The following is a 25367-nucleotide window of genomic DNA, read 5'->3' on the forward strand; positions in this document are numbered from 1 at the left end:
GAGATGGGAGAAACCCTTGTGGGAAGGTGGGGCACACCCTCCAAGAATTTACAGGTTTTCTTCAGGAGGAAGAAAAAAAAAAAAAACAACAACTGGGAAAAGTAAGTAGGAGAAAGTGAAAAGGTGACAAGAAGGACACAGGACCAACCCAAGTCCAGATGGGCAAATACTTTCCCTTCCCCGCAGCTCTGGGCCTTGGTTCCCCATTTGTCAACAGTAGGGCTGAAGTCTCTGCCAGGGAAAACACGACAGGAACCCAGGATTGTGTTGGGAAGCCAGCAAGTCGCGGACTCCTCCGCCCTTGCCCAGTGGAGCCGCTCCTGTAGAGAAGGAAGGGAGGGAACGAAAGCCCAGGGCAAAGGCGCGCAGGCAGGGCGCCAGATCCCACTGCCCCTTTTAGGCATCCGTTCCCCAGCGCACCCTGCATCCTCTACCTGACCCCGTGTGCAAGCAGAATCAGACAAGTGGCATCAATGGAGAGGACAAGCCAACTCCAGCAGAGGAGCCTGCCTGGGGTGGTCGTGAAAAGCAGAGAGAAGAAAAACGCTAGGGAGGCGAAGATCGGTCAGTACGCACCACGCTTCATGGACTCGATACCTGGATTTAGAGTTCTGAGCTTCGAGAACCTGGGAAGGGGAGGTAAGAGCTGAGAGAGCTCCAGCAGTCGGTCCTGTAGGGGGCGGCAGTCGGGTGCCCGGTCCACCGCTAGAGCGCGACCCTACAATCCAGAACGAGCCCCTGCAGTAAACCCCACCCCGGGAATGATCGCGCCAACGCCGGCTACAAGTCGTCTTGGAAACTGAGCAGCACGAGCCTGATTCCTGATTCCTCGGGGTCCCCAGCGTCCGTGTAGTGAAATTGAGACCCTGCAGGGAGCTGAAGAAACCAGTCCAGCTGGCGCATGGAGAAACCCACCGAGCACCCTGAGCGCGCAAGGCCTGGGCCCCATGCCCCACCCTCCATTGGCTGTACGGGCGGTGACCTTGACCCTGGTGCCCCTCGTGTGCGCCGTGCGTGTGGCGGGCAACGCCACGGTGGTCCTGGTGGTGGTCCGGAGCCGCCACACGGTCACACCCACCAACTGTTACCTGGTGAGTCTGGCCACCGCGGACCTGCTGGTGCTCCTGGCTGCTGAAGTGCCCACCGTGGCCGAGGCGGCATCCGCGCGGGTTTGGGTCTTCGGCCACGCAGGCTGCCTGGGCATCACCTACGTGCAGTACGTGGGCATCAACGCGTCCAAGGTGGAGCGCTACCTCGCCATCTGCCGTCCTCTGAGCGCCCAGGCTCTGTCCACCGCGGCATGGACCAAGCGCAGTGCAGCACTGGTGTGGCTGGGCACCGGCGCCTACGCGCTTTGGCTCTTCCTGGTGGACACGCGTGAGACCGCGTAAACCGACGGCGTACAGGAGCAGTGCTGCTACCGCGTGTCACGCTCTCTACCTGCCCGTCTACTTCCTGGACTTGGCGCTCTTCTATGCGCTGCCCCTGGGCCTGGCCACCGTGTCCTATGCACTCATAGCACGCGTCCTCTTCGCGGGGCCGCTGCCTCCTGGTGACTGGGAACGATGGGGCTCTGTGCACCAGGGCGGCCCCGCTGGCCAAGGGCACTTCTCCTTCCGTGGCAAGAGGGGTGACCTCAACTCCCAAAAGCAGGTAGGGACGTCCCTCCTCATTCGGACCCCTGTACTGAGCCAGCAGCAGATTGGTGGATGGAAGCTTGGGCCCTCCTAGAGTCAAGCTCAAGTTCAAGTCCAGGTGGTGCCACTTACTCGGCTTGTTTTTGGCGACATCACTTCTGAGTGTTTCTCAGCCTCCGTTGCCTCTCCTGTTGTATGAGGTAATGGCACAGAAATGGCATGATTCATTTAGAATCAACGTCACAAACTAAACGCTAAATTCATCTTGGTTTGTTATTAAACTTCCTCAGCGAGTCCCTACACCGTAGCTGGTATTCTCTTTCTTCTACTGATGGGGAAAGTGAGGCTCAGAAAGGTGAAGTGACTTTCCCAAGACTATACTACGCCATCTGGCGCTAAAACTGCCCCAACGGACCGGGACAGTCTGAAAGCCCAAGAGGATGGGTTCTGGGGAGATCGAGAGAAATTCAGCATTTATTGAGCACTTACTGTGTGCCTGATTCTCTGATGGTTCCCGATAGTATCCCTATTTGGGAGGTTTCATACCTATTTTTATGGACAAGGATACAGGCTTAGAGGGGACAAGGGAGCAACAGAGGCGACACTGTAAGGGAACTGTGTGCAGGAACGCATGTGTCCAGGCTCCTCGTTTCCCCCACCCCCATTCCAGCAGTGCAGCCTCCCAAGGGTTTTCTAAGAATGCAGGTGGGAGGAGCGCTCTCCGGGCCCAACTGGCCTTTATCTTCAGCCTTCCACCCCCACCCACAGCTCACAGGGGAGGCGGGAGGACACCTTGTCCTGGCTGAGTCACTCCGGAGCCAGGCAAGGACCACATGTGCCATGTCCCTGCCTCTCCAGTGGGCACACTGTTGGGGGCTCTTCCAGCTGCCCTCAAAAGCCCCTTTGGTCCATCCTGCTTGCAGCCACTTTAGGTCAAAGCAACTATTAGAGGGAAGGGGGCAGGGCACAGGCTGAGCAGGTTTGAAATATTAAGTTTAGGTGCCAGACAAATGTACCTCCTGCCCTCCCACTGGCTTATCTACTACTGTTTACCGCTCTCAGGCTCAACCTGGAAGGACTGGGGTCAAACTCCTGCCTGCATGCTTTAGGTGAAACTTCTGGTGGTGAAAAGAGTATTCCAGACCTGGGTTCTGGCTCCTAGCTTTGCTAAGGTCTTGCCGTGTGGCTTTGGGTAAGTCACTTCACCTGGCTGAGACTTGATTTCCTCCTCTGTGAGATGAGAACAGTTAGTGCTCATCTACCTCAGTGGATGGTAGTAAATATTATAAATCTGGCATATAGTAAGTATTCAACACACGCTACCTACTATGGCTGTTTTGTTCGGACATTAATGTCTTTTCTCATACTGGGTGGGCTGTGTCTATGGACCGAGTGTTCCTTTCATGCCTACGAGAGTCCTTGCAGAATGCAATGTACACTTCCAACAGGGAAGAGGCATTAAAGGAAACCAGAAAGCCCAGTGCAAGGTGTTGTTGGGTATTTGCCATGTGCCGGGCACTGGCCTTAGTGCTTATACAAATTTACATTTTGAATTTTTATAACAACTCTATGATGTATGAACTATTATTATCTCAGTTTGACACATGAGGAAACTGAGTCACAGAGAGGCTGCCTAAGGTTACAGAGCTGGTAAGTGACAGAACCAAGATTTGAACCCAGGCAACCTGGCTCCAGAGCCCACACACTGCCATCCAGCATTTATCACCCAAACGAACCTAAAATGGAATGGACAGGATCTGAATTCGGTAAAATCAGGAGTCAAGACCTACTAGGGAATTCCTGCGATTTCACGGTTCCTGGAGGATATTATAGCACAGGAGTTTATTGCCTTAGCCAGAACCAAGCCTCTTAGGAAAGGAACTAAACTCATGGGCTCTGAGATGTGATCACAAGCTGGAACATTCCAGGCCAGCTTCTTCCTTGATGAGAGAGTTGTCTCTCCCGTATTCCCCAGAGCTGATTGAATGTATCCAGGGTTTTCTGGACAGAACCAGTGCCAGAACTATTTGGGCAATTTAAGCTCTAGTAAGTGAACTCTTGCCACCCCCGTTTTGATCTCTGAAGGGGTCACTGAGGACTCCAGGGGTAGGAGCACGTGTGAGCTGCTGTCCTTCCAGGTATTAAGGATGTCCGGCTCCATTGACAGATGTCCCCTCGTGGTGACTTCATTCCGGAATTTAGAAACTATGCATCTTTTGAAACACCTTCCAGTGTGTAACACATCTAGGAGGCTTTATTTAGTCTATGCTGTCAGGGAAATGCTGGCTGAGATCTGAAGAGTTAGGAAGTGAAGAGGAGGGGCCAGGGAGAGGCATTATGGGGTGGTCAAGGGCAAAGGCAGGAAGAAGATTCAGGAGGGAGGGAGCAGGGTGAGTGAAAGAGCCGGAGGGGAGGCGTGTGGCCGGGAATGACGGGGAGAGAGGGACATGTCTAAGGCCAAACAGCTGGTTCGTGGTGGAGCCAGGATTCTAACCCAGTTCTGCCCAGCTCTGAACCTCATGCAATTGCAATAGTAATAGTAGTAGAGGTTATATTAGTAGTAGTAGCTGCAGCAGTAAACCCACATAAGCATCTACTACACGCCCGGCACCGTTCTACATTCTTTACTGGCACTAACTCCTTCACTCCTCATGTCCACCTATGATGGAGGCAGTACTGCGTCTCCATCTTATAGAAGAAGGAACTGAGGCTCCGTGGATGACTGAATTTGCTTACAGTACGTGGGAGCCCATCCAGGGGCTTTGGAGGTAGATTGGAGCTGGGAGGTTTCCAAAAACTTGAGCAGGGCAGGGAAGACTGTATAGTGGTTTTCTAGGTGGGGATGGAGCTGAAGGGAGAGCATGCATGAGGGCACAGCTTGGCAAGGCCCGGATACTCTTTTGGGTTACTCCTCCCGCAAGCTCACAGAAAGACCCAGAACCCAGGGTTCTCCCTTGGCACCCATGCCTTTCTTTTTTCCTGTCTTACCCTGCAAGTCACCCAGATGCTGGCTGTGGTGGTGGTCCTTTATGCTCTGCTATGGCTGCCCTACCCCACCCTGGTGGTGGTGAATTCCTTCCTGAGCCCGCCTTACCTCAACCTCAGCTTCCTTCTCTTCTGCCTCCTTTGCATCTATGTGAACAGCGCAGTCAACTCCATCATCTATGCCCTCATGTCCCAGCGCTGCCGGGAGGCCTTCCATGGACTATTTCAGTGCCGGCTGGCCGTGCCCCAGCTTCCGCCCCAGGAGGCCACCCCTGTTTACTACAGTGTCATCAAAGACTGTTCCCAGCACAGACTGGGCTCTTGGAAGGAACCAGGAAGTGTGATGTCCGGGCAGGGAGGGGATCCTGGCACATCAGGGCAAGGCCCTCTTGCCCCTGCTGAGGTGAAGGGGTCTCCATGCATTTGGGGAAACATGGCTCTTGGAGGAAAGAGTGGTGTCCAGGGCTGTTCGGTAGAGGTGCACAGGTTGTGCACTGCACACCCTAGGGATCACCATTAACATTGCAGACAGCCTAGATTTGTATATTTAGTAAAACAGTTTCCCAGTTTAATAAATATACAAATCTAAGAGGTAGCCACAATTATTTATTATATGAACAAATGAATAGATAATGAATAAAAACTAACTTTAATCTTAATACTCAACACCCTTTGCTGAGATCTGGCTACCAGTGTGAGGTGTAGATTGTGACTTGTCGGGAGTTCTTTCTTGGCAACAGAAAGTATCTCTGGCTAATTAAATCAAAAAGGAATTGATTGGAGTCGGAAAGAACCATAACCAGGATAACCCCCAGGGATCCACATAGCAGGAATTAATGGGCAATGGCTTCATGGCATCTATATCAGAATGAATCAACCCCACCTAGGCCAGGAGAAGGAGGGGCAATTTATTGGACTGTCATTCAATCGCTGCTACTGACTGTTGTATAGTTTGGGTACTGCTCCATTCCAGTGGGCACCACTCAGCAGTTTGAATGGATGGATCCTCTGAAGCTGTGCACTGCATAGCCTATGTGAGTGTATATGGCAGACCTTAATGGGAACAGGGTGGGTCCTCAAAGGAAAGTTGAAGTGCTTGTTATCAGAAAAAGTCAGTATGGATGTCACAGGACCAAACAAAAACAGAAGCAAAAAAACTAACAACAATAGATATCCACCACAGAAGAGTCCACCCAGGTTCACAGCAGCAGGACCCTTCTGCCAGGGCAGCAAAGTTCACCTACAGCCAACAGCCGCTGGCCCATGATAATACTGTACGTGTCTGTCTCTGTGTCCAAATTCTGCATGTTGCTTCCTCCCCCGCCTTTTTTTTTTTAGTAAAGACACAGTCATATTAGATTAAGGTCCACACTAATGACCACATCTTAACTTGATCATGAAAAGACCCTATTTCCAAATAAGGCCACATCGACAGGTACTGGGGGTTAAAACTTCAACATCTCTTGGGGAACATGACGCCATCCTACAATCCTCCTGATAGCTCTATTAGAATAAAATTAATTATGACTTTGTGATGTGTATGGATATTCTCTCTTCTGAGTTATGTGGACAATACGACATAAGTGGGTCTTGCAAGGGTAGAAATCCCAGCATTGAATCTACAGCAGAGATAGTGAATCTCAGGCTGATTCCAGCATATAGGTGGTGCTCCAATAAACATCTGTTGAATGAATGGTTTAAAAAACAGAGGAGAAATTATTGCAAGAATAAGGGGGGAAACAGGGAAAGTGATAGGGGGATGGGGTCTGAGTTCTAGAGCTTCCCAGGTCCCCAACTCCATGGCTCAATCTTATTAGCACAGAGCTCAGGGACTGGTCCTCAGAGGTGACGCATCAGTCTGGACAGTCTATCAGGAGGGGAGGGGAGCAATGGGAAAGGGGTGGGAGAGGAGGGGAACTGGCCGGAGGGAGGATGGGAAAGAGGCAGACCAGCAAGCAGATATTGACAATGCAATTTCCACTGTGGCCTCTTATCAACTTCTACTGATTAGACTCCAAGGACCCAGGTCCTTAACACTTACACAGTCATAGAAAACTAATACAAACACAAAGATCTTCACAATTTTTGCCCACTGCCATAAATGCTTTTTTTTTTTTAGGAAGAGGACTATGAGAGTATTATTAGCTTACTAGTTGAATTTCAAATGTGTGTGTGTGTGTGTGTGTGTGTGTGTGTAAAGGCAGAAATACACATAGATCCTCACTGAGATAAGCACTGAAGAAAAGAGAATAAAAATATTACATAAATCATCACTTTTAGGTACAGGCTCATAGGTAAATTTTACCTTTGATGTTAAGTATTTTCCTTTTAAAAATTTTCCATAGCGCTGCAGTAACTTCTGCCTGTCCTCAAATCATTCCTTCTGCCATCTTGCCTTCTGTGTTAGTTTGCTAGGTCTGCAGTAGCAAGGTACCGCAAACTGGGTGGCTTAAACAACAGAAATTTATTGTCTCACAGTTCCGGAGGCTAGAAGTCTGAAATTAACTTGTCGGCAGGGTTGATTCCTCCTGAGGGAAGTGAGGGAGATTCACCAAGCCCTCCTCCTAGCTTCTTGTAGCCTCGGGCGTTCCTTGGCTTGTAGGTTTCATTCCCTCTGTGTCTTCACATCGTCTTTTTTTATTGGCGTATAATTGCTTTATAATGTTGTGTTAGTTTCTGCTGTACAGTGAAGTGAATCAGCTATATGTATACTTATATCTCCTCCCTCTTGGACCTCTCTCCTCTCACCCATCTAGGTCATCACAGAGCACCGAGCTGAGCTCCCTGTTACACGTCTTTTCCGTGGATATTCTTGCTGTCTCCCAATCCTCCAGCCCTGCTCTTTCCAAGCCATAAGCTGGACTAGCCATGCAATGCTCCCCACTGATAGATTTCCTTTCAGCATGAATTCTTGGATTAGAGAATGTTTGAATTCTACGTTTTCATACATTCAAAATATGTATATGGATTCACCAAAATAGGTGAAAGCTTTGCTGTGTTGGCTACATTCTTCTGCTTGCTCCCCTATGAGATCCTGGATATATACTATAGAAGGCTTTCTCACATTTAAAATGCTCATTGGGTATACTCCCCAGTGTGTGTTCTGATGCTGAGTGGGAAAAACAGTAGGAAGAATAAGGGACTATACACCTCTGGTGTTCCTAAGAGAAGTTTAGGAGAAAGATAAGGATTTGGGAATCATTAGCATTTTGGTGGACACCTCATAGTCTGTAATCTTCGCTTCTCATCTACAGTCTTCGGTGAAATTCATATGCACCTTTTCTTTTTGTATTAATGGTTCCTAGCAATCAACCAAGCTGAGTAAGGACAACAGAGGCTCCTCTAAGGAGCCCTCCGTTGTGGGCGGTGGCCGCGGTGCCTTATGGGGAATGTAGTCCGGAAAGGCGTCGACCGCCCTTTGGAAAACCTGGGAAGGACGGCCCGGCGGCTTCTTCTGCGCATGTGGGGCCTCGTCTTTCTACGTGGGCGCGTCTATTTGTTCTCCACTAGGCTTTTCCCGCGGAGGGTCCTGCAGCCTCCGGGGCGCGGCGTCCCGTGGTCACCTGGGCCTGGTGAACTGGGAGCGAAGCGGGTACACCCACAAGTTAAATGACCGGCGGGGAGCTCCGAGCCCTCGGGGGCTGGAGGGGAAGTGGCTGGGCGGAGCTGGCCTCGGTCCTTGGAGAGTGGATGCGCGCTCTCCCCGCATCCCTCTCCAGGGAGGCCCGGAGCCGGGTTTCCCATGGTCCCGGAGAAGGGGAGCGAGGGCCGGGCTCCTGACCTGCAGGCCTCATGGCGGGCGCTCCCTGCAGCCCTTCATTGCCTGAAGAAGGTGCTCTGTGAAGGTGCAAGGTTTGTACATCCAAATGGCTAAAATCTGATCCCCAAAGTTCCGCTGAGGCGCTTGGATCTGCAGCCTGCTGGGCTGGGTTGAAGAATACTGGAGGACGTTAGGGAAGGGAAGGAATATTTATAGAAACAAATATGGTAATCATTATATTAGTTATTTTATACTAAGCATTTATTAAGAGAAAGATGTGAGCTTCAGTTGAAGAGAATGGCCAGGGTGTAGATATGACTGGAAAAGATTTCAGGGGGCTGGCGCTGGGGGGTGTTGTCTGCAGCGCTGCATGAGATTTTAAGAGCATGATGTTTGTGTTCAGACCAGGTGCTGCCACAGAGCAGCACTGCATCCCAGGGCATGTTAATTTCATCCTGTTTTCTCATCTGTAAACTGAGCCTAGGAATAATATTTGCCCCATAGGGTTGTTCTGAAGTAAAAAGCAAGCCCAGAATATAATACACCCTCGACACGTATCCCTTGCAATCAGTGTTACGAAGATTTTTAGATATCTCCCTCAATCCTCCCAACCAGGCTGTGAAGTCGGCATTACTGCCCCCTGTTGGAGCACATTTTAAAACCTCATTTACAGAGAGCTAAAGTGATTTATTCTCTGGTGACTGAGTTGATTTTAAAATGAAGTCTATTTTACTCCCAGTCTCATGATCTTTGTAATATGCATTCCCCTCTGCCTACACATTGGGTTTTTTTCTGGCATGATGACTTGCCTTCTGTGTGCCCTAGAAAGCAGTTATACTATGTATTTTGATAATCAAACCATTGGACCTATTTTCCTTAGGTCACAAGGCATAATCGAGGCTTCTAGGCTCTTTCTGCCTCCGGCGGTATTGTCTCACTTGTCGGCAGCCTTGATTGGATTTTAGGAAAGGTCCAGCTCACCAGACACTTGAACCTTGGGACCCCAAGTGCAGATTCCAGCTAATGGAAAAGTGGCCGCTACGCCCAGGTGGAAACAAAACCATCCCAGTGAAGGAAAAAGCAGAAGGCGCCAAGGACAGAAATCACACCTGGAAGAACATGTTTCTGAACTGAAATCTCTCCCTAGGATTTTAAGGCCAAGACAGAATTCCTGAAACGAGCATATTCAAGAGTTACTGGACCAGGGGCTTCCCTGGTGGCACAGTGGTTGGGAGTCCGCCTGCCGATGCAGGGGACGTGGGTTCGTGCCCCGGTCTGGGAAGATCCCACATGCCGCGGAGCGGCTGGGCCCGTGAGCCATGGCCGCTGAGCCTGCGCGTCCGGAGCCTGTGCTCCGCAAGGGGAGAAGCCACAACGGTGAGAGACCCACGTACCGCAAAAAAAAAAAAAAAAAAAAAAAAGAGTTACTGGACCAGAATTTTCCTCTCCAGGGTGAGCAGAATCTGGGTGATCATACCATATTCAAAGACCATTGATTATTGTGACTCAGCAAAGCCTCAGTTCAACTTTCAGAAGAAAGATGTGAGTTGCAATGGAAGGGGAAGGGCAGGGTACAGATTTGTCAGGAAAAGACACTTCATTGGAGGATTGGTGAGGCTGTGAGTTGGAGGCAAGGGGTACCAGGCGTAGCTAAGGAGATTACTTCCTAAACACATACATGTCATTCCCTGCAATCTCCACTCTGTCTTTTTTTTTTTTTTTAAGATTTTATTTTCATTTATTTATTTATTTTTGGCTGCACTGGGTCTTAGTTATGGTATGCATGCAGGATCTAGTTCCCGGCTAGGGATTGGACCTGGGCCCGCCTGCATTGCGAGCGTGGAGTCTTACCCGCTGGCCCACCAGGGAAGTGCCCTCCACTCTCTGATTGTTCTGAGTTGCTTGAACCACGGTTCTCACCTGCTCAGGTCATTTCAACTCACTTGATGCAGTCTTGTGTCTGCCACCACCACACTCATGAATCTGTTCTAGTAAATATTTTCAAATCCAGTGGGTATTTTCCAGTTCATGCTTTACTACACTCTTTGTTGCATTTGACAGTCTGACCACACCTTCCTTGAAATGCATCAATGAGAATGTCTGTGAAGCCACAGACAAAAATACACTTAGAGAGTTGTCGCTTTCCCCCCATCCCATTCTACCCCATTTCTGTCGCCCCCATTCTTTCCAACTATTCCCACCTGTCCCCTGAAGGTAACCAGTTTCTTTGGTTTCTGGTCTACCCTTTCTGTATTTCCTTTTGTACACATAAGCAGATACATGTGTATTTTCTTACATCCCCTTTCTTACATAAAAAGTAGCATACGATAGATACTCCTTCTCACTTACCAATATAGCCTGGGAATCTCCATATTGGTCCATAGAGATCTTCCCCGTTATTTATGCCTTCTAATATTGCTTTTGGTCACCACTCTCTCTTCTGAGCTTCAGAACCAAATATCCAACTGCCCACTGGACATCTCTACTTGCATCCTTCACAGACTGGAGCATGGCATCTGAAACAGCAATGCGTCAGTTTCCCATGCTCAGTTCTTTTTTTGGTTTTGTCTTGTATTCCTAATCTCAGCATATGATGCTACCAAAATGATCTGGAACAAAATAATCTGCACATTATATCTCCCATGCACAACCGATTAGTGGCCAACCCCTCTGGCTCCTCATCATGGAGGATTGATTCCCTCCTCCCCACCCCTACCAGAGCTGCCTGTGGTCATGTCTCACCATGGCATCCTAGTTTTCTTCCTCTCTAATCTGATCTTTAATCCATTTCCCATTTTTCTAGAGTTGGGGACAGCAGACATTTTCTGTAAAGGACCAGATAATAACTACTTTTGGCTTTGCCGGCCCTATGGTCGCTGTCAAATCAACTCAGCATAGCTGCTGTAGTGTGACAGCAGTATAGATAACGTGCAAACAAATGGGCATGGCCGGATTTGGGTCTTAGTGGGTTGGATTAGGCTCACAGGCTGTAGTGTGCAGACCCCTATGCTCTGGAGCATTGCTTCCAAAATGCAAATTTGATCACAAATCTTAATAGTCCTTGCTGACAAATATCTCTTTATGGATTTCCATGATCACAACAGTGGTCTCCAAAGTGGAGGATGGGGGCACCCCAGGGATCCACTGGGCTTCTGTTCACCTCAGATTAAACGTATTCTTTCAGAGATTGGTTTCATTCAAGGACCTGACTGCAGACTTCACCCAGGAGGAGTGGCGGCACCTGGACCGTGCTCAGAGGCTCCTGTAGAGGGATGTGATGCTGGAGAACAACCGCATCTCAGTGGGTAAGTACAGCTTCCCTGTGTAACTACCCAGAGATGTGTTTGCTCTGTGTTGCAAAAACATGTTGAATTTCATTATTTAGCCTTGAGTGTCAGGGGGGAGGTGATTAAACCCTTGGAGGCAATGTTAGCGTTGTGCTCACTGCCCTCCCTCCACCCTTCTCCTGAATGTTCTAGCTCTAATGACCTGTTGCTGGACATCTTCATCACACAGCTTTTGAAGCTGTCTTTCTTCATCCTTCAAGTCCCCAAAGTCCAAAGGGCTTGGTCCAAGTTCTGTATCATTTTAACAGGGTATCAACGTTAGCAAACCAGATGTGATCTTCAGACTGGAGCAAGGAGAAGAACCATGGACAGTAGAGGAATTCTCAAGTCAGAACTACTCAGGTGAGTGATAACTAAGCAGGTGGAAACCAGTGGAAATGAGAGTTCTATGGTGGTTAGTGAGCGTAGTTGGCATCTTTGCAATGTTCCTCAGGAATCGCTTTTTATAGGCCCCAGACCTTGGGAAGTAATTGAGGGCAAATGACTGTCCTGCTATAGATACTTAAAAACATTGTCCCTGAATAAATGTACTTCTTTTTTTTTAATTTTTATTTATTTGTTTGCTTGTTTATTTATTGTTGGCTGTGTTGGGTCTTCGTTGCCGCGTGCAGGCTTTCTCTAGTTGCGGCGAGCGGGGGCTACTCTTGGTTACCGCGCGCGGGCTTCTCATTGCGGTGGCTTCTCTTGTTGCGGAGCCCAGGCTCTAGGCGCGTGGGCTTCAGTAGTTGTGGCACACGGGCTCAGTTGTGGCTCGTGGGCTCTAGAGCACAGGCTCAGTAGCTGTGGCACACGGGCTTAGTTGCTCCGTGGCATGTGGGATCTTCCCGGAGCAGGGCTCAAACCCATGTCTCCTGCATTGGCAGATGGATTCTTAACCACTGCACCACCAGGGAAGTCCTAAATGTACTTCTTTAATCGAAATTTATAAAGATTTTTGCTGCTAAGTTATCCATCCCTGGTATACAGACCCTCTTTTAGCGTACTCTGAACTTTAGTTCTGTGGCATTCTCTTTTGCCTACCTGACCCCACCTTCCTTTAACATAGACTTGCTGTATATTCAGACATTCATAGGTCAGTCTTAAAAAAATAAATCTTGCTTGATTTACACAATCTATTTGCAAATCTAGTTGCATTCCACGTTTCTCTCCATCCTTTAACTGAGAGACCAGTTTCACTCTCCACGCTCAGCCCCACTGCGGGGGGACTAGGGTGAGACAACCAAGGTGCCTCAGATACAAAACTTAAGAAGACACTCACTCTTGGGGTGGTGCAGATGCCCTAGAGGTCACGCCTACCTCACCCTACTTCCAGCCCTGCTCAGCCCACAATCTTTCTTTCTATTCTTTGTATTTGTGCAAATTCTGAAGTTCCCATGTCGCTGGCAAAATTTGAGACTCACCCCTTCCTCTGTGTCTCTTTGTAACTCTGACCATCTCTCTGAAGTCTGTTCTGCCAGTCTCACTGTCTCTGAGTGCTTCTTTGAGTCTCATCTGTCTTATTCAATACTGTGTCAGACACACTTGCAGTATACTTTGTGCTTACTGTTCCTTGTGACTGTTTTCCTTTTTCCATGGCAGAGGTACTCGTATTCTTTGCTACTTTCCTCTTCCTTTCATCCTGTTAAACAGGCTGGTGTGGGTGGGCTGGCTTTTTTTCTATTGTTTGTTTTTTTCTTTCCCCCAAATCAGTCGGAGATGTTTGTATTTGACATTTCCTTAATCCTGAAGAGCTGGGCCAGTCCAACAAGGCATTTGTAAGGAACTCTCATTTCATAGCAAGTGTGTCACGGATCACAAGTTATTATTAATGGTACTCCCTCCTAGAAGCTGATGATGCCTTAAAGGAGGACAAGGAAATCCAAGGCAAACATTTGAGGCAAATTGTATTCTTCTGCAATAAAACACTGATTACAGAGAGAGCTACTGTATTTGAGAAAACATTTAATCTGGGCATGAATATTATTCCCTCAAGAAAAACACCCTACAGATATCCATGTGGAAACAATTTAAAAACTAATTCAGAAGTAATCCTTGCAAAGAAAAGCTACTTTTAAAAGGTTCCTGGTGAATGTGGGAAAACACAACTCGTTTCTAAGCAAGACAAAAGTCGTTCTGGAATGAAACAATACAAATATAATCCAGTTAGGAAAGCCAGAAGTCAAAATGAAGATTTGATTCTACAGCAGAACATTCAGGCTTTGAAGCGACCTTTTGGCTATGGAAAATGTGGGAAAACCGCTTCAAGAGGGCAGTCCTCTTCACATAGAAGAGGGTACATTCTGAAAGGAAACCAAGTTAATGTAATGAATGTAGGAAAACCTTTTCTAAGAAGTCCACCCTCATTGTACACAGAGATTTCATACAGGGGAGAAACCCTATGTTCGTAATGACTGTAGGAAAACTTTCCGTGTAAAGACGAACCTTACTCGACACCGAAGAATTCATACTGGAGATTGACCCTATGAATGAAGCGAATGTGGAAAAACCTTCACTGACAAATTGGCCCTCGTCGTGCATCAGAAAATTCAGAGGGGAGAAATCCTATGAGTGTCATGAATGTGGGAAGACCTTTTTTGGGAAGTCAGCCCTCACTGAACATTTCAGGTCACACGCGGGAGAAACCTTACGAATGCAAAGAATGTGGGAACACCTTCAACAAGAATCTTACCTCGCTGTTCATCAGCAAACTCACAGAGGAGAGAAACCAAATGAATGTGAAGAATGTGGGAAAACCTTCTGTCATTCAGCCCTCAATGTGCATCAGAGATCTCACACAGGAGAGAAACCCTACGAATGCAGTCAGCGTGGAAAAAATTTTATGTACTAAAGCAGCCCTCACGGCACATTAGATAACTCATAGAGGAGAGAAATCTTACCTATGTAACAAATGTGGGAAATTTTTCTGCCATAAGTCAACACTCACTATACATCACAGAACTCACACTAGAGAGAAACGCAGTGTCTTTAATAAATGTGGTAGAACATTCGCTGTGACGTCAAACCACAGTGAATATAAGAGAGTGCACACAAAGGGGAATCTTTATGAGTGCAACGGACGTGGACACGCCATCAACAAAAACTCACACATCAAGCATCAGAGAACTATATGGGAGAGACCATATGAATGTAGCGAGTATGGGAGAAGCTACTGCCAGAAGTCGGCCCTCACTCGCCATCAGAGGACACACACAGGAGAGAGACCCTACGAGTGTAATGAATGTGGGAAAACCTTCCAGCAGAAGTTCTCCCTTGTTCAACACCAGCGAACTCACACTGGGTAGAAGCCGTAAGAATGTGCTGAACGTGGGAAATCCTGCTATAAGTCAGCCTTCAGAGTACATCGGAGAATTCATATGGGAGAGAAACCCTAGGAATGTAACGAGTGTGGGGAAGCCTACCATCGGCTGTGGACTCTCACTGAACATCAGAAAATACACACAGGGAGAAACCCTGTGAGTGTCACGGATGCGAGAAAACATTTTGCCACAAATCAAACTTCCTGCTACATCAGAAAACTCATAAGGAATGAGCTCCAAGAAAGTGGTGATCAACAAAGGAACAAATCATGTAATGTACACAATGCTAAAACTCTGTGGATAGGCATAGAGGAGTGAAACTGTATAAACACAATTAATGTGAGAAAACTTTCAGCCATAAATCAAACCTCATTATCACATCAGAAAACTCACACAGGAGAATAAAATAGAGTGTGTTTAATAAGTGTGTTGTAACATTCACTAGGCACCATGAAAACGTTCAACAATTCAGACATTATGCCACGTGTGCCTCCCTTTTAAAATAATGAAAAAGATGATGTTTAAGTTAATCTGTTCCTTTCCACATTGTTGTGTGACAGTATGTTTGAGGATCTAACCTTATTTCATTCCACATCAAAACCAACTGTTCCTATGATAATTTAGTAGCTTATAATTTCCTAATTTATGGTGCTTTAAATTCTCAGATTGAACAGGTTGGGTTTTGTCTTCTAACTCTGTCTCCATAGCCTTCTAGTAATGGACCCAAATCCCTTCATCTGCAGAGGTGGTAATAAGGGGACTAACCATTGTATTCCATCCTCCTGGTTCCACATCCTGCCTGCATGATGGAACCTCCATAAAAACCCCAACAGTATGGGGTTTGGAGCTTCCAGGTGGAGGTGCTGGGAGAGTGGCTTCCCCAGGAGCTCCATGCCCATTCCCACATACCTTGCCCTATGCATGTCTTCCATCTAAATGTTCACCTGTATCCTTTATCATATCCTTTTATAATAAACTGGTAAACAGCAAGTAAACTGTTCACCTGAGTTCTGTGAGTTGCTCTAGCAAGTTAATCAAACTCTAGGAGAGGGTCACGGGAACCTCTGATTTATAGCCAATCTGTCAGAAGCACAGGTGACAACCTGGACTTGGGATTTGAAGTTGGGGTTGAGGGGCAGTCTTGTGGGACTTGTACCCTTACCCTGTGGGATCTGACACTACCCCCAGGTGGGTATAGTCAGAAATTAGTTAAATTATAAGACACTCAACAGTATCACAGAATTGCTTGGTGTGGGAAGAAAACCCACACATCTGGTGTCACAAGTGTGAATGTGGTGGTTGTGTGGGATAAAGGAGAAACACAGGAGAACTGAGTTTTTCCTGCACACAGGGGTTAAGACTTCAGTGTATCTTTTGGAGCAACTCATGTCAACCTACAACACCCTGTTGGATTCTGTCCTCAAACATGTGACAGTGGATTTAAATAAGGAATTAATTATTAAAAGCAAAAAAAGGAAGTTGTGTACACTATGTTAGTGTTTAGATGACCTTTTAAGCCTCTATATAAGCATTTCTATCTTCTCTCTCCACTTACCATACCGACAACTCTATTATTTGCTTAAACAGTGTTTTAATATTAAAATCCGATAGGAAATTAAGATTTTTCAGCTGAAGCTTGCCAATGAGAATGTCTTGAATGGCCTAACTTTTGCATAATGACTATCCTTTTATCCTTTTTATTTTCATATAATTAGAGACTTTTGGCTTATAATTAGTGATAGTTCCCAGGAAACATAGCAACAGATATAAAAAGAATATGTTAGACATTGCTTATTGGAATCTAGGCTTCTATTGAGTCTGGTGTTAGCAAATTTGGAATACTAGACTTTTCAGTACAAGCTATTCTGTTCTATTAAGCTTCTTTCTTTTCTCCTTATAATATAGACTTTACAGTTAGGGGCCATGTTGGAAATTCTTAATGTTTTTAAGCACATAAAATAATTCCTGTTAAATTTGACTCTAAACCAGAATTTTAAGGACCAGAATTAGGAGTAATTGCCAAATTTCCCCCTCATTCCAATAACCATTTTACATTTTTATAACTGTATTTATAACATTTATTTTGCACTCATTTTAAAACTTATTTCAGTTGCATTTTCAGCTCATATGTAACTTAACAGACACATTATAGTTTTATAGGTTATTTGCAAAAAGTGAACTTATGTACACACCTTTTCTTAGAGATAAAAAGCACATAAGGAACGATCATGAGACGAGGGGCCACATCTGGGGATTACAACAATTTAGCTCTGTGGCAGCCACTATTATACTCTAATATCTGGGAAAGCAGAGGTCAGAAAGTTGAGAGGATGACCCTCGAAGAAACAGTGTTGTCTTTCCATCACTTTCTATGGATTGAGGCCAGTCCTAAAGAGACTTGTTAGACTACGCCCATCCCACTTGGCTGAACAGGGTTAAGCTGCCACCAATGATTATGGGAACCAATTCAGGAAAGTCTAGATTTCTGACACAAGACCTGATTGTATCCAGCATTACACACCAGTATTAGCATGCACTAGAAAACTTATGATTTAGTCATCAGGGAATACAGGAAATCAACTTATTACAGATAACACTAGGAGTAATAAATTCTCCAAGTCCTGAATCTAAGTCCTAGTATTGTTGCAATCTCTCCATCTCCTCTTCGTTCTCCAGATACATCCAAGAATTTGGGGAGGCTGGGTGTCTCCGAGTTGTTTTCATTTAGAACAGGAGCAGAAACTATCTTCTCACCACTGACCCACAACCTTTGGATTTCTCATGTCTACCCTCTTAACTCTTTATCCTTTAGTTTTTTAAATAGTGACCAACTTTTTGTTTTTCATTGTTCACTGGCAGTTTCTTCTTCTCTGAAGTTTTAATTCCAAAGAGATGGCTTTTGTTTTCCTTACTTACACTTAGGTTAGGGTTGCATCCTCTCCATACAAAAGTTTACACTTTTAGAGAGCTACCTCTATTAAAAATATGACTTTATTCACCCAGTGAAAATAGATTAGGAACAAAGAGCAAAATGAATCTGTTCTTTTTACTACACCCTTGGAGCTGCCTCTTAGCCTACTTCCCATCATAGGAACTGCCTTATTCAGTTTCACGTTTTGCTTGAGCATGTTTACCTATTTTTGCTCAAAGATTTGAGTCAATTATAATATAGAAAGTACATCTCTGATCACATCTTCCCGTTTCTTCAACATGTATTTAAATTTCTAAAATATTCCATACAGGATGAATTCATGCAGAAGAATGGGCTTTGGTTAAAACCCTTTCCACATTGATCTCTTTGGTTTAGATTGTAGATTTCTAGTAAAAGGTAAGTGATTTCTAAGTGCCTTCCTGCATCTTCTATAGTCTTAGGGTTTCTTTTTATTATGAGTTTTCAGATGTCAAGAAAGTTTATAGAGTTTAGACTGAAAGCTTTTCCACATTGATTACATATGAAGGGTTTCTCTCCAGTATGGATTTTCATATGCTTACTAAGGTTTGAACTATGGTTAAAAAACTTTTGACACTCACTACATTTATAGGGTTTCTCTTTAGTATGAATTTTTTTATGTCGGTTAAGGTCAGAGTAATAGCGAAAGGTATTTTCACATCTGTCGCATGTAAAGGGCCTCTCTTCGGAATGAATTTTCTGGTGTTTAATAACATTTGACTGATGTTTAAAGGTTTTTTCACAAACATTACATTTGTAGGGTCTCTCTCCAGTATGAGTTCTTTGGTGTCGCGTTAGATCTGAGAAACGGACAAAGGTCTTCTTACAGTTATCACAGATGTAAAGTTTCTCCCCAGTGTGGATTTGTTGATGACGATTAAGATCTATGAGCTGGGTAAAGGTCTTCTCACATTCATTCCATGAAAAGGGCTTCTCTCCAGTATGAATTTTCTGATGTTTCTTAAGATTCGATTGGCTTTTAAAGGATTTTTCACAATCATTACATTTGTAGGGTCTCTCTCCAATATGAACTCTTTGATGTAAGAGAAACTGAATATGGATTGAAGTCCTTTCTGCAGTGATTACATGTGTAATATTTCTTTCTAGTATGAGTTTTTTGGTGTTGAATTTTTTCTGAGAAACTGTGAAAGGTCCTTCCACAAAATGTACAGACAAAGAGTTTCTTTTGTGGAGGAATTCTTTGATGCTGAGTCAGATTTGATCTCTTGCCAGCATGAAATCTCTGATGTGTAATAAGGGATGAAAGAAACCTGAAGGCCCTCGGACACACATCACACTTGTGGGGTTTCAGTCCGCCGTGTGTGCACTGATGTTGAATAAACTTTGAAGCTCTGTTAAAGGTTTTGCCACATTGGTTACATTCAGGGTGTTTATCCAGAATGTAAATTCTTTGGACCACTGTAAATGATGCGGGATGCCTAAAGTCCTTTGCATTTTCATCGTATCTGTGGGCTTTCTCTACCTTGTGAATTCGCTGGTGTTCAGTAAGTTGTGATCTATAGCTAAAAGCCATGCTGCGTTCACCACATTCATAACGCTGAACAAAAGTAGAAGGTTTTTGATATTTGGCATGGTGAGAGCTTTGCCTGAAGGTATTCGTAGATTCATAAAGGGAATGATAATTCACCAGTGATGGTTGACATGCTAATGGGAAGACAGTGTGAGAAAAATAAAATTAAATCCAGGCATCACAACAAATGAGATCACTAGTTAGTGGGGTAGCAGGGAGAGAAGGGTTCAGTGACTGAGGACTTTGGAGGGGTAGGAGGAGAAGTTGGAGTTTGTCAGGGGAAGAATGAGAGAGAACTGTTCTCCAAGTACAAGGATAATTTAAGTGATCAACGTGTATCCAGTGAAAAATTTATTTCAACTTGAAATAATTAATATTTGTAACTGAAAAATGACTCATTGAAATTGTAATCACCAAAACAGAAAAATTTAAAGACTCTAAAAAGAGCCACATGAAATTCTAAGCAAGGATTAAAGTTTTATTTTCACTAAGGTCCTTTAAAATCTCTCTCTATAGATACAGCAATTTGTGAAATTGATTATACTTTAAATACTTTGAACAAAACTGGGGATTTCTCTATGAGTAAATATTAACCTGGTTTATCAGTTTTACTAATATTTAATATTTTACTTTATGACAGGGTTATTATTGATTGGGCCAGTGCTCTACTTGGATATTTGAGTTCTGTTTATTTTTGTTGTTGCCGAGAACACTAAGAACAATCATATATACACATCTTTGTTAATTTGTTGAAATGTATTCTAGGCATAGATTCTTAGAAATGCAAAGGAGTCCTATTTTTTTGTGTATAAACACACCACACTCAAGTAAATTCTTATATTGCATGAGCACATCTTTCTAGTATCTTGATAACCCTAGACTCTATCAAACTTATGACCCCACAGTTTAACAAAAAGATAATTTCTAGCATTTATTTTTTTGGGTAATAAAGAAATCTAAATGAAAATGGGTTAATTGCTAATTGTTAATTAAAAAGGTTAATTAACAATGGAAAACTAGCACGTGTTTCTTTTACCCTCATCATTCTAGATCTTAAAATGTTATGGAAGGGCTTCCCTGGTGGCGCAGTGGTTGAGAGTCTGCCTGCCGATGCAGGGGACACGGGTTCGTGCCCTGGCCCGGGAGGATCCCACATGCCGCAGAGCGGCTGGGCTCGTGAGCCATGGCCGCTGAGCCTGCGCGTCCAGAGGCTGTGCTCCGCAGCGGGAGAGGCCACAACAGTGAGAGGCCCGCGTACCGCAAAAAAAAAAAAAAAAAAAAAAAAAAAAAAACCTTTAATGTTTAAAAGAAAAAGAAAACAAAAAGCTATCAACCAGAATTCTATGCCCAGCTAAACCCTTTCAAAAATGAAAGCAAAGGAGCTTCCCTGGTGGCACAGTGGTTAGGAATCTGCCTGCCAGGCTTCCCTGGTGGCGCAGTGGTTGGGAGTCCGCCTGCCGATGCAGGGGACACGGGTTCGTGCTCCGGTCTGGGAAGATGCCACATGCCGCAGAGCGGCTGGGCCCGTGAGCCATGGCCACTGAGCCTGCGCATCTAGAGCCTATGCTCTGCAGCGGGAGAGGCCACAACAGTGAGAGGCCCATGTACCGCAAAAAAAAAAAAGAATCTGCCTGCCAATGCAGGGGACATGGGTTTGATCCCTGGTCCAGGAAGATCCCGCATGCCACGGAGCAACTAAGCCCATGTGCCACAACTACTGAGCCTGTGCTCTAGAGCCCACAAGCCACAACTACTGAGCCCATGCGCCACAGCTACTGAAACCCGCGAGCCTAGAGCCCGTGCTCCGTAACAAGAGAAGCCACCACCATGAGAAGCCCGTGCACAGCAACAAAGACCCAATGCAGCCAAAAATAAATAAATAAAATAAATTAATAAATAATAAATTTAAAGAAATAATTTTTTCAAATGAAAGCGAAAAAAATCAGACATACAAAATTTGGATTTAACCAAAGGAATAAAAAAAGCCATTCATAACTACATGCTAAATATGTAAGTTTGTTTAATAATGATAAAGAGATCAATTAATCAGGAGCATTGTTTATGCACCTGCAGAGCTTCAAAATACATGATGCAAAAAGAACGTCAAAGAGAAATAAATTCACGATTGTAGTTGGAAATTTCAATACCCCACTTTCAATAATTGATTCAAGAGGTAAGCACAATATCAAATATAGTTGAACACAACTATCAATCAGCTTCCACCTTAAAATCCTTTTTTTTCTGCTGTGGCCTCTCCTGTTGCGGAGCACAGGCTCTGGATGCGCAGGCTCAGCGGCCATGGCTCACGGGCCCAGCCGCTCCGCGGCACGTGGGATCTTCCTGGACCGGGGCACGAACCCGTGTCCCCTGCATCGGCAGGCGGACTCTCAACCACTGCGCCACCAGGGAAGCCCAGAGGCAGCTTTTTGAATATTACGTTAATATTATTCATATTCATATCTAATAGGAAATACAGGTATTCTGATTTTTTTTAAGTCCTGGCTTTTTTCCTAGGTTTTTTTGGTTTTCTGTTCTTCCAGATGAAATTTAGATGTGTTCTGTAAAGTAAAATAAAATTAAAGGAAGAAACCACATCACTCAACTTATTGAGATTTTGATTGGAATTTTGTTAAAGAATGTTGTCTTCCTATCTAGGAAGACAGTACATGTCTCCGTTCACATTTTAATGTCACACAGTAGAGTGTAATAGTTTCTTTTGTGTAAGTTCTGCCCAATTCTTTTTAACCTAGTCCTAGATACTGACTGCTACTGTGACTGGAACTTATTTCCTATTACTACTATTGGCATAAGAGAAGCAATTGATATAAAAGTACGTTGACCTGCACATCATCTTAATCACGGAATCAAAGTTAATATTACCAAAAGTGGGACAAACTGACATCATGTGTGTGAAACTCATCTGGTGTAATTTACTGAGAAGAACATAACATCCATTATGTTATGCCAAGAAATGTATAACCTGAATTTAATTGTGGGGAAACAGACAAATCCAAATGAAGGAACACTTCAAAACAAGTCTGTCCTCTTCAAAGTTACCAATATCATAAAAGACAAAAAAGGCTGAGGAACTAGACGAAAGAGGTCTAAATGACATGACAACTGGACGTAAGGACTCTGAATCAGTTGCTAGATCAGAAAAACAAAAGTTGTAAAGGACATTATTGGTACAACGGGTGAAATTTGAATATGGTCTACATATTTGATAATAATAGTATATCAGTGTTCACTTTCTTGAATTTGATTTGTGGTGGTTATGTAAAAGGATGTTCTACTCTTAGAAAATATATGCTAATTTTAGGGGTGACAGTTCGTGTTTGAACTTACTCTCAAATGGTGAGGAAGATGAGAGAGAGGAATTGAGAGAATGCAAATGTGGCAAAATAATAACAATTGGTGCAAAGTAAACATTTCACAGGTGTTCATTCGTAATGAATCATTCCTGCAACTTTTCTGTTAAGTTTGAAAATTTTCAAAATAAAAATGCAAAAAGAATAAGAAAATTATGAACCACTTGTTTAATGACAAGGTCAAAATAACACACCACTTTTAGGGTCCTATTTTAATAAAGGTATCACCTAACATGGTCATTTCTGGGAGAGGAGATTATGAGTACTCTCCTTTGATCAAATCTTCGTTAGATTTATGTGTATCTGCCGTTTTAGCCACAGTTTCGGTGTATTACTTTTGAAATCCAGTTTTGAGTGGAGGTGGACAAATTATCCAACTCACCAAGTAAAGCAGGAACTCTTCTGACATTCTCTAAGGAAGGGGACGCTGAGACTTATGGGAAACGGAGTCCCGAATTTGAAGGATTACCGGGAGGAGAGCTCAGGGAACTGGCCCCTCACGGCTCCTTCTGCGCATGTGCAGTTCTCCTCATTGTTCGCCCGCTCCCTGGTCTCCAGCTTCGCGCGGCAGATAATTCCGGAGCCTTCGGGTCTACGCATTGCTCAGTGAGGGGTCCTGCACGAAGGATGTGCGCTACAGGTGAGAACCTAGTTTGGAGGGGGGGTTTGCTGAGCTTGGGGTAGGTTTTATGCCCACACCTGGTGGAAGCAAAAACTTGCGCGAATCCCACGCAGGCTGAGACCCTATATAGCACTTGTTCCTGAGTCTGGTCTGCATTTGCCGCTAAAGAAAGCCAAGTGCCAGAGCAGCTTGGCTACGGACCTACAGGTTCCACGAAGGGGCTAAGGGAGAAGCGCGGGTTACTAGGTCAGAATGAAGTGCAGTGAGAAAAAGCATCCTAATGGTAACGAGCTGTTTCCAGAAGCTCCTCGAATTTGCATGTGCCCTGGCCAACCATTCGTTATCGAGTCAAATCCAGGACACCGGCGGGGGTGAGAATAAATTCTGATAACATTTATTATGTGCAGGCTGATTTAAGACAAGTTCAAATTCTAGCCTGGCCCCTGAGTCTCCATGGACAAAATGATGAGCCTCTAAGTCTCAGTTTCCCCATCTGCCAAAGGAAGTTATTCCAAAAACCTGTCCCAAAGTCGTTTTGAGGATTGAATTAAGATAACCTGTAAACACTCAGCAGCGGTCCTGGCATTCACTAAGCACCCGGGAAATGTTAATTGCCTTTATCACTGTTGTTTTCATTAAGATCGTTATTGGTTCTCAAAGACCCCCTGGAAAGTCAGTATTACCCATCCCATTTTAACTGACAAGAAAACCAAGACTCTGGAGGGGAAGTCTCCAGGCCAGTAATTGAAGGAGCTGGGATTACAAACCTCAAACAGTTTTATTTCCAAATCCCATGCTGGGTTTTGTCTAGCAGCTCATCCTTCACAGGACTAAGCAGAGTAGCATGTCCCTAAGAGCCACAGGGAAGGACCTGGAGTGTACAGGGACTGAGTCTTCTCCAGAAGCTCTGGAGATTTTCTGGGAGTGGTTCTCAAAAAAGTATGTATCAGAAACAGCTGAAGGGCTTGTTAAAACCCAATAGCTCTGTTGGGCCTCACCCCCAGAGTTTCTGGTTCAGGAGGTTTGGGGAGGGGCTCAAGAATTTGCATTTCTATCAAGTTCCCAGGTGACACTGATGCTGCTGGTTGGGGACCACTCTGAGAACTTCTGTTGTAGAGGATGGGGAATTCATTGCAAGAGAGAGTTGGGACTGGGGCTGAAGATTCCAGTTGTTTGAATTTACCCTCCCCCTGCCCCAGCCAGGTACAAGTTTTCCCTGGATCACACAGCTCTTGTGAGGAAAGAAGGAGGGGTTACCAGGAGTAGGACTCTTACCAGGGAGATCCTCACGCTACCCGGACACGCTCACCACAGCTGCAGGGCAGAGATCCCAGAAACAAGCAGGTTCTCTGTTTGCTTGCTTGGAAGCAATTCCTGATCCTTCTGCCCTGAGTAACACCACCACACCAGAGGTTGTGGAGAACCATTGGTCCGTGAGGTGTGGGCCAACTTTTCAAAGGGAGGGGGAATTGGGCTGAGGGTGGTGGGCAGGAGGCAGGCTTCTCAGGAAGAGGAAATTCTGAGGACGGTTGATGAGGACATGTCTGGGAGGAGGGCTAGGGAGGCACTCTCTCCACTACTCCCAGAAACTCCTCCCAGATGCCCTTAATTCTCCTGCCCCTCTTCCGGGATTTTGCACAGCCCTCAAGCCACGCCCATCATCACATGAATTTAGAGATATGCCCCCCCCATCCCTGACTTTATCCGTGTACAGGAAGAGTTTTCAGGAGTTATGTAATCCTGCCTCAATTGGGGGCCTAAGGAAGTAATTAGCGTGGGGTTAAATACAGGGTTTCTGGAGCCACACCGCCAGGGTTCAAAGCCCAGCTCTACAGCGTTACTTTAACTTCTCAATTTCCTCATCTATAAAA

General features: G+C 45.2%; 1 protein-coding gene and 1 long non-coding RNA gene across 2 annotated transcripts; both read left to right on the forward strand.

The window, feature by feature from the left end:
• Positions 1 to 947: 947 nt before the first annotated feature.
• LOC116739897 (thyrotropin-releasing hormone receptor-like) lies at positions 948 to 7488 on the forward strand. Its single transcript, XM_032604777.1, has 4 exons — positions 948 to 1357; positions 1407 to 1653; positions 4642 to 4960; positions 7457 to 7488. The coding sequence occupies exons 1-4, from the start codon at positions 948 to 950 to the stop codon at positions 7486 to 7488; spliced, it is 1008 nt and encodes a 335-aa protein (XP_032460668.1).
• Positions 7489 to 10599: 3111 nt separating this feature from the next.
• Positions 10600 to 15999, forward strand: LOC116739685. Its single transcript, XR_004345679.1, has 3 exons — positions 10600 to 11687; positions 11978 to 12071; positions 13554 to 15999. It is a non-coding gene; the product is annotated as an uncharacterized LOC116739685 (long non-coding RNA).
• Positions 16000 to 25367: the final 9368 nt, after the last annotated feature.

This window comes from Phocoena sinus, chromosome 15, assembly GCF_008692025.1.
Source record: "Phocoena sinus isolate mPhoSin1 chromosome 15, mPhoSin1.pri, whole genome shotgun sequence".
Taxonomy (NCBI): domain Eukaryota; kingdom Metazoa; phylum Chordata; class Mammalia; order Artiodactyla; family Phocoenidae; genus Phocoena; species Phocoena sinus.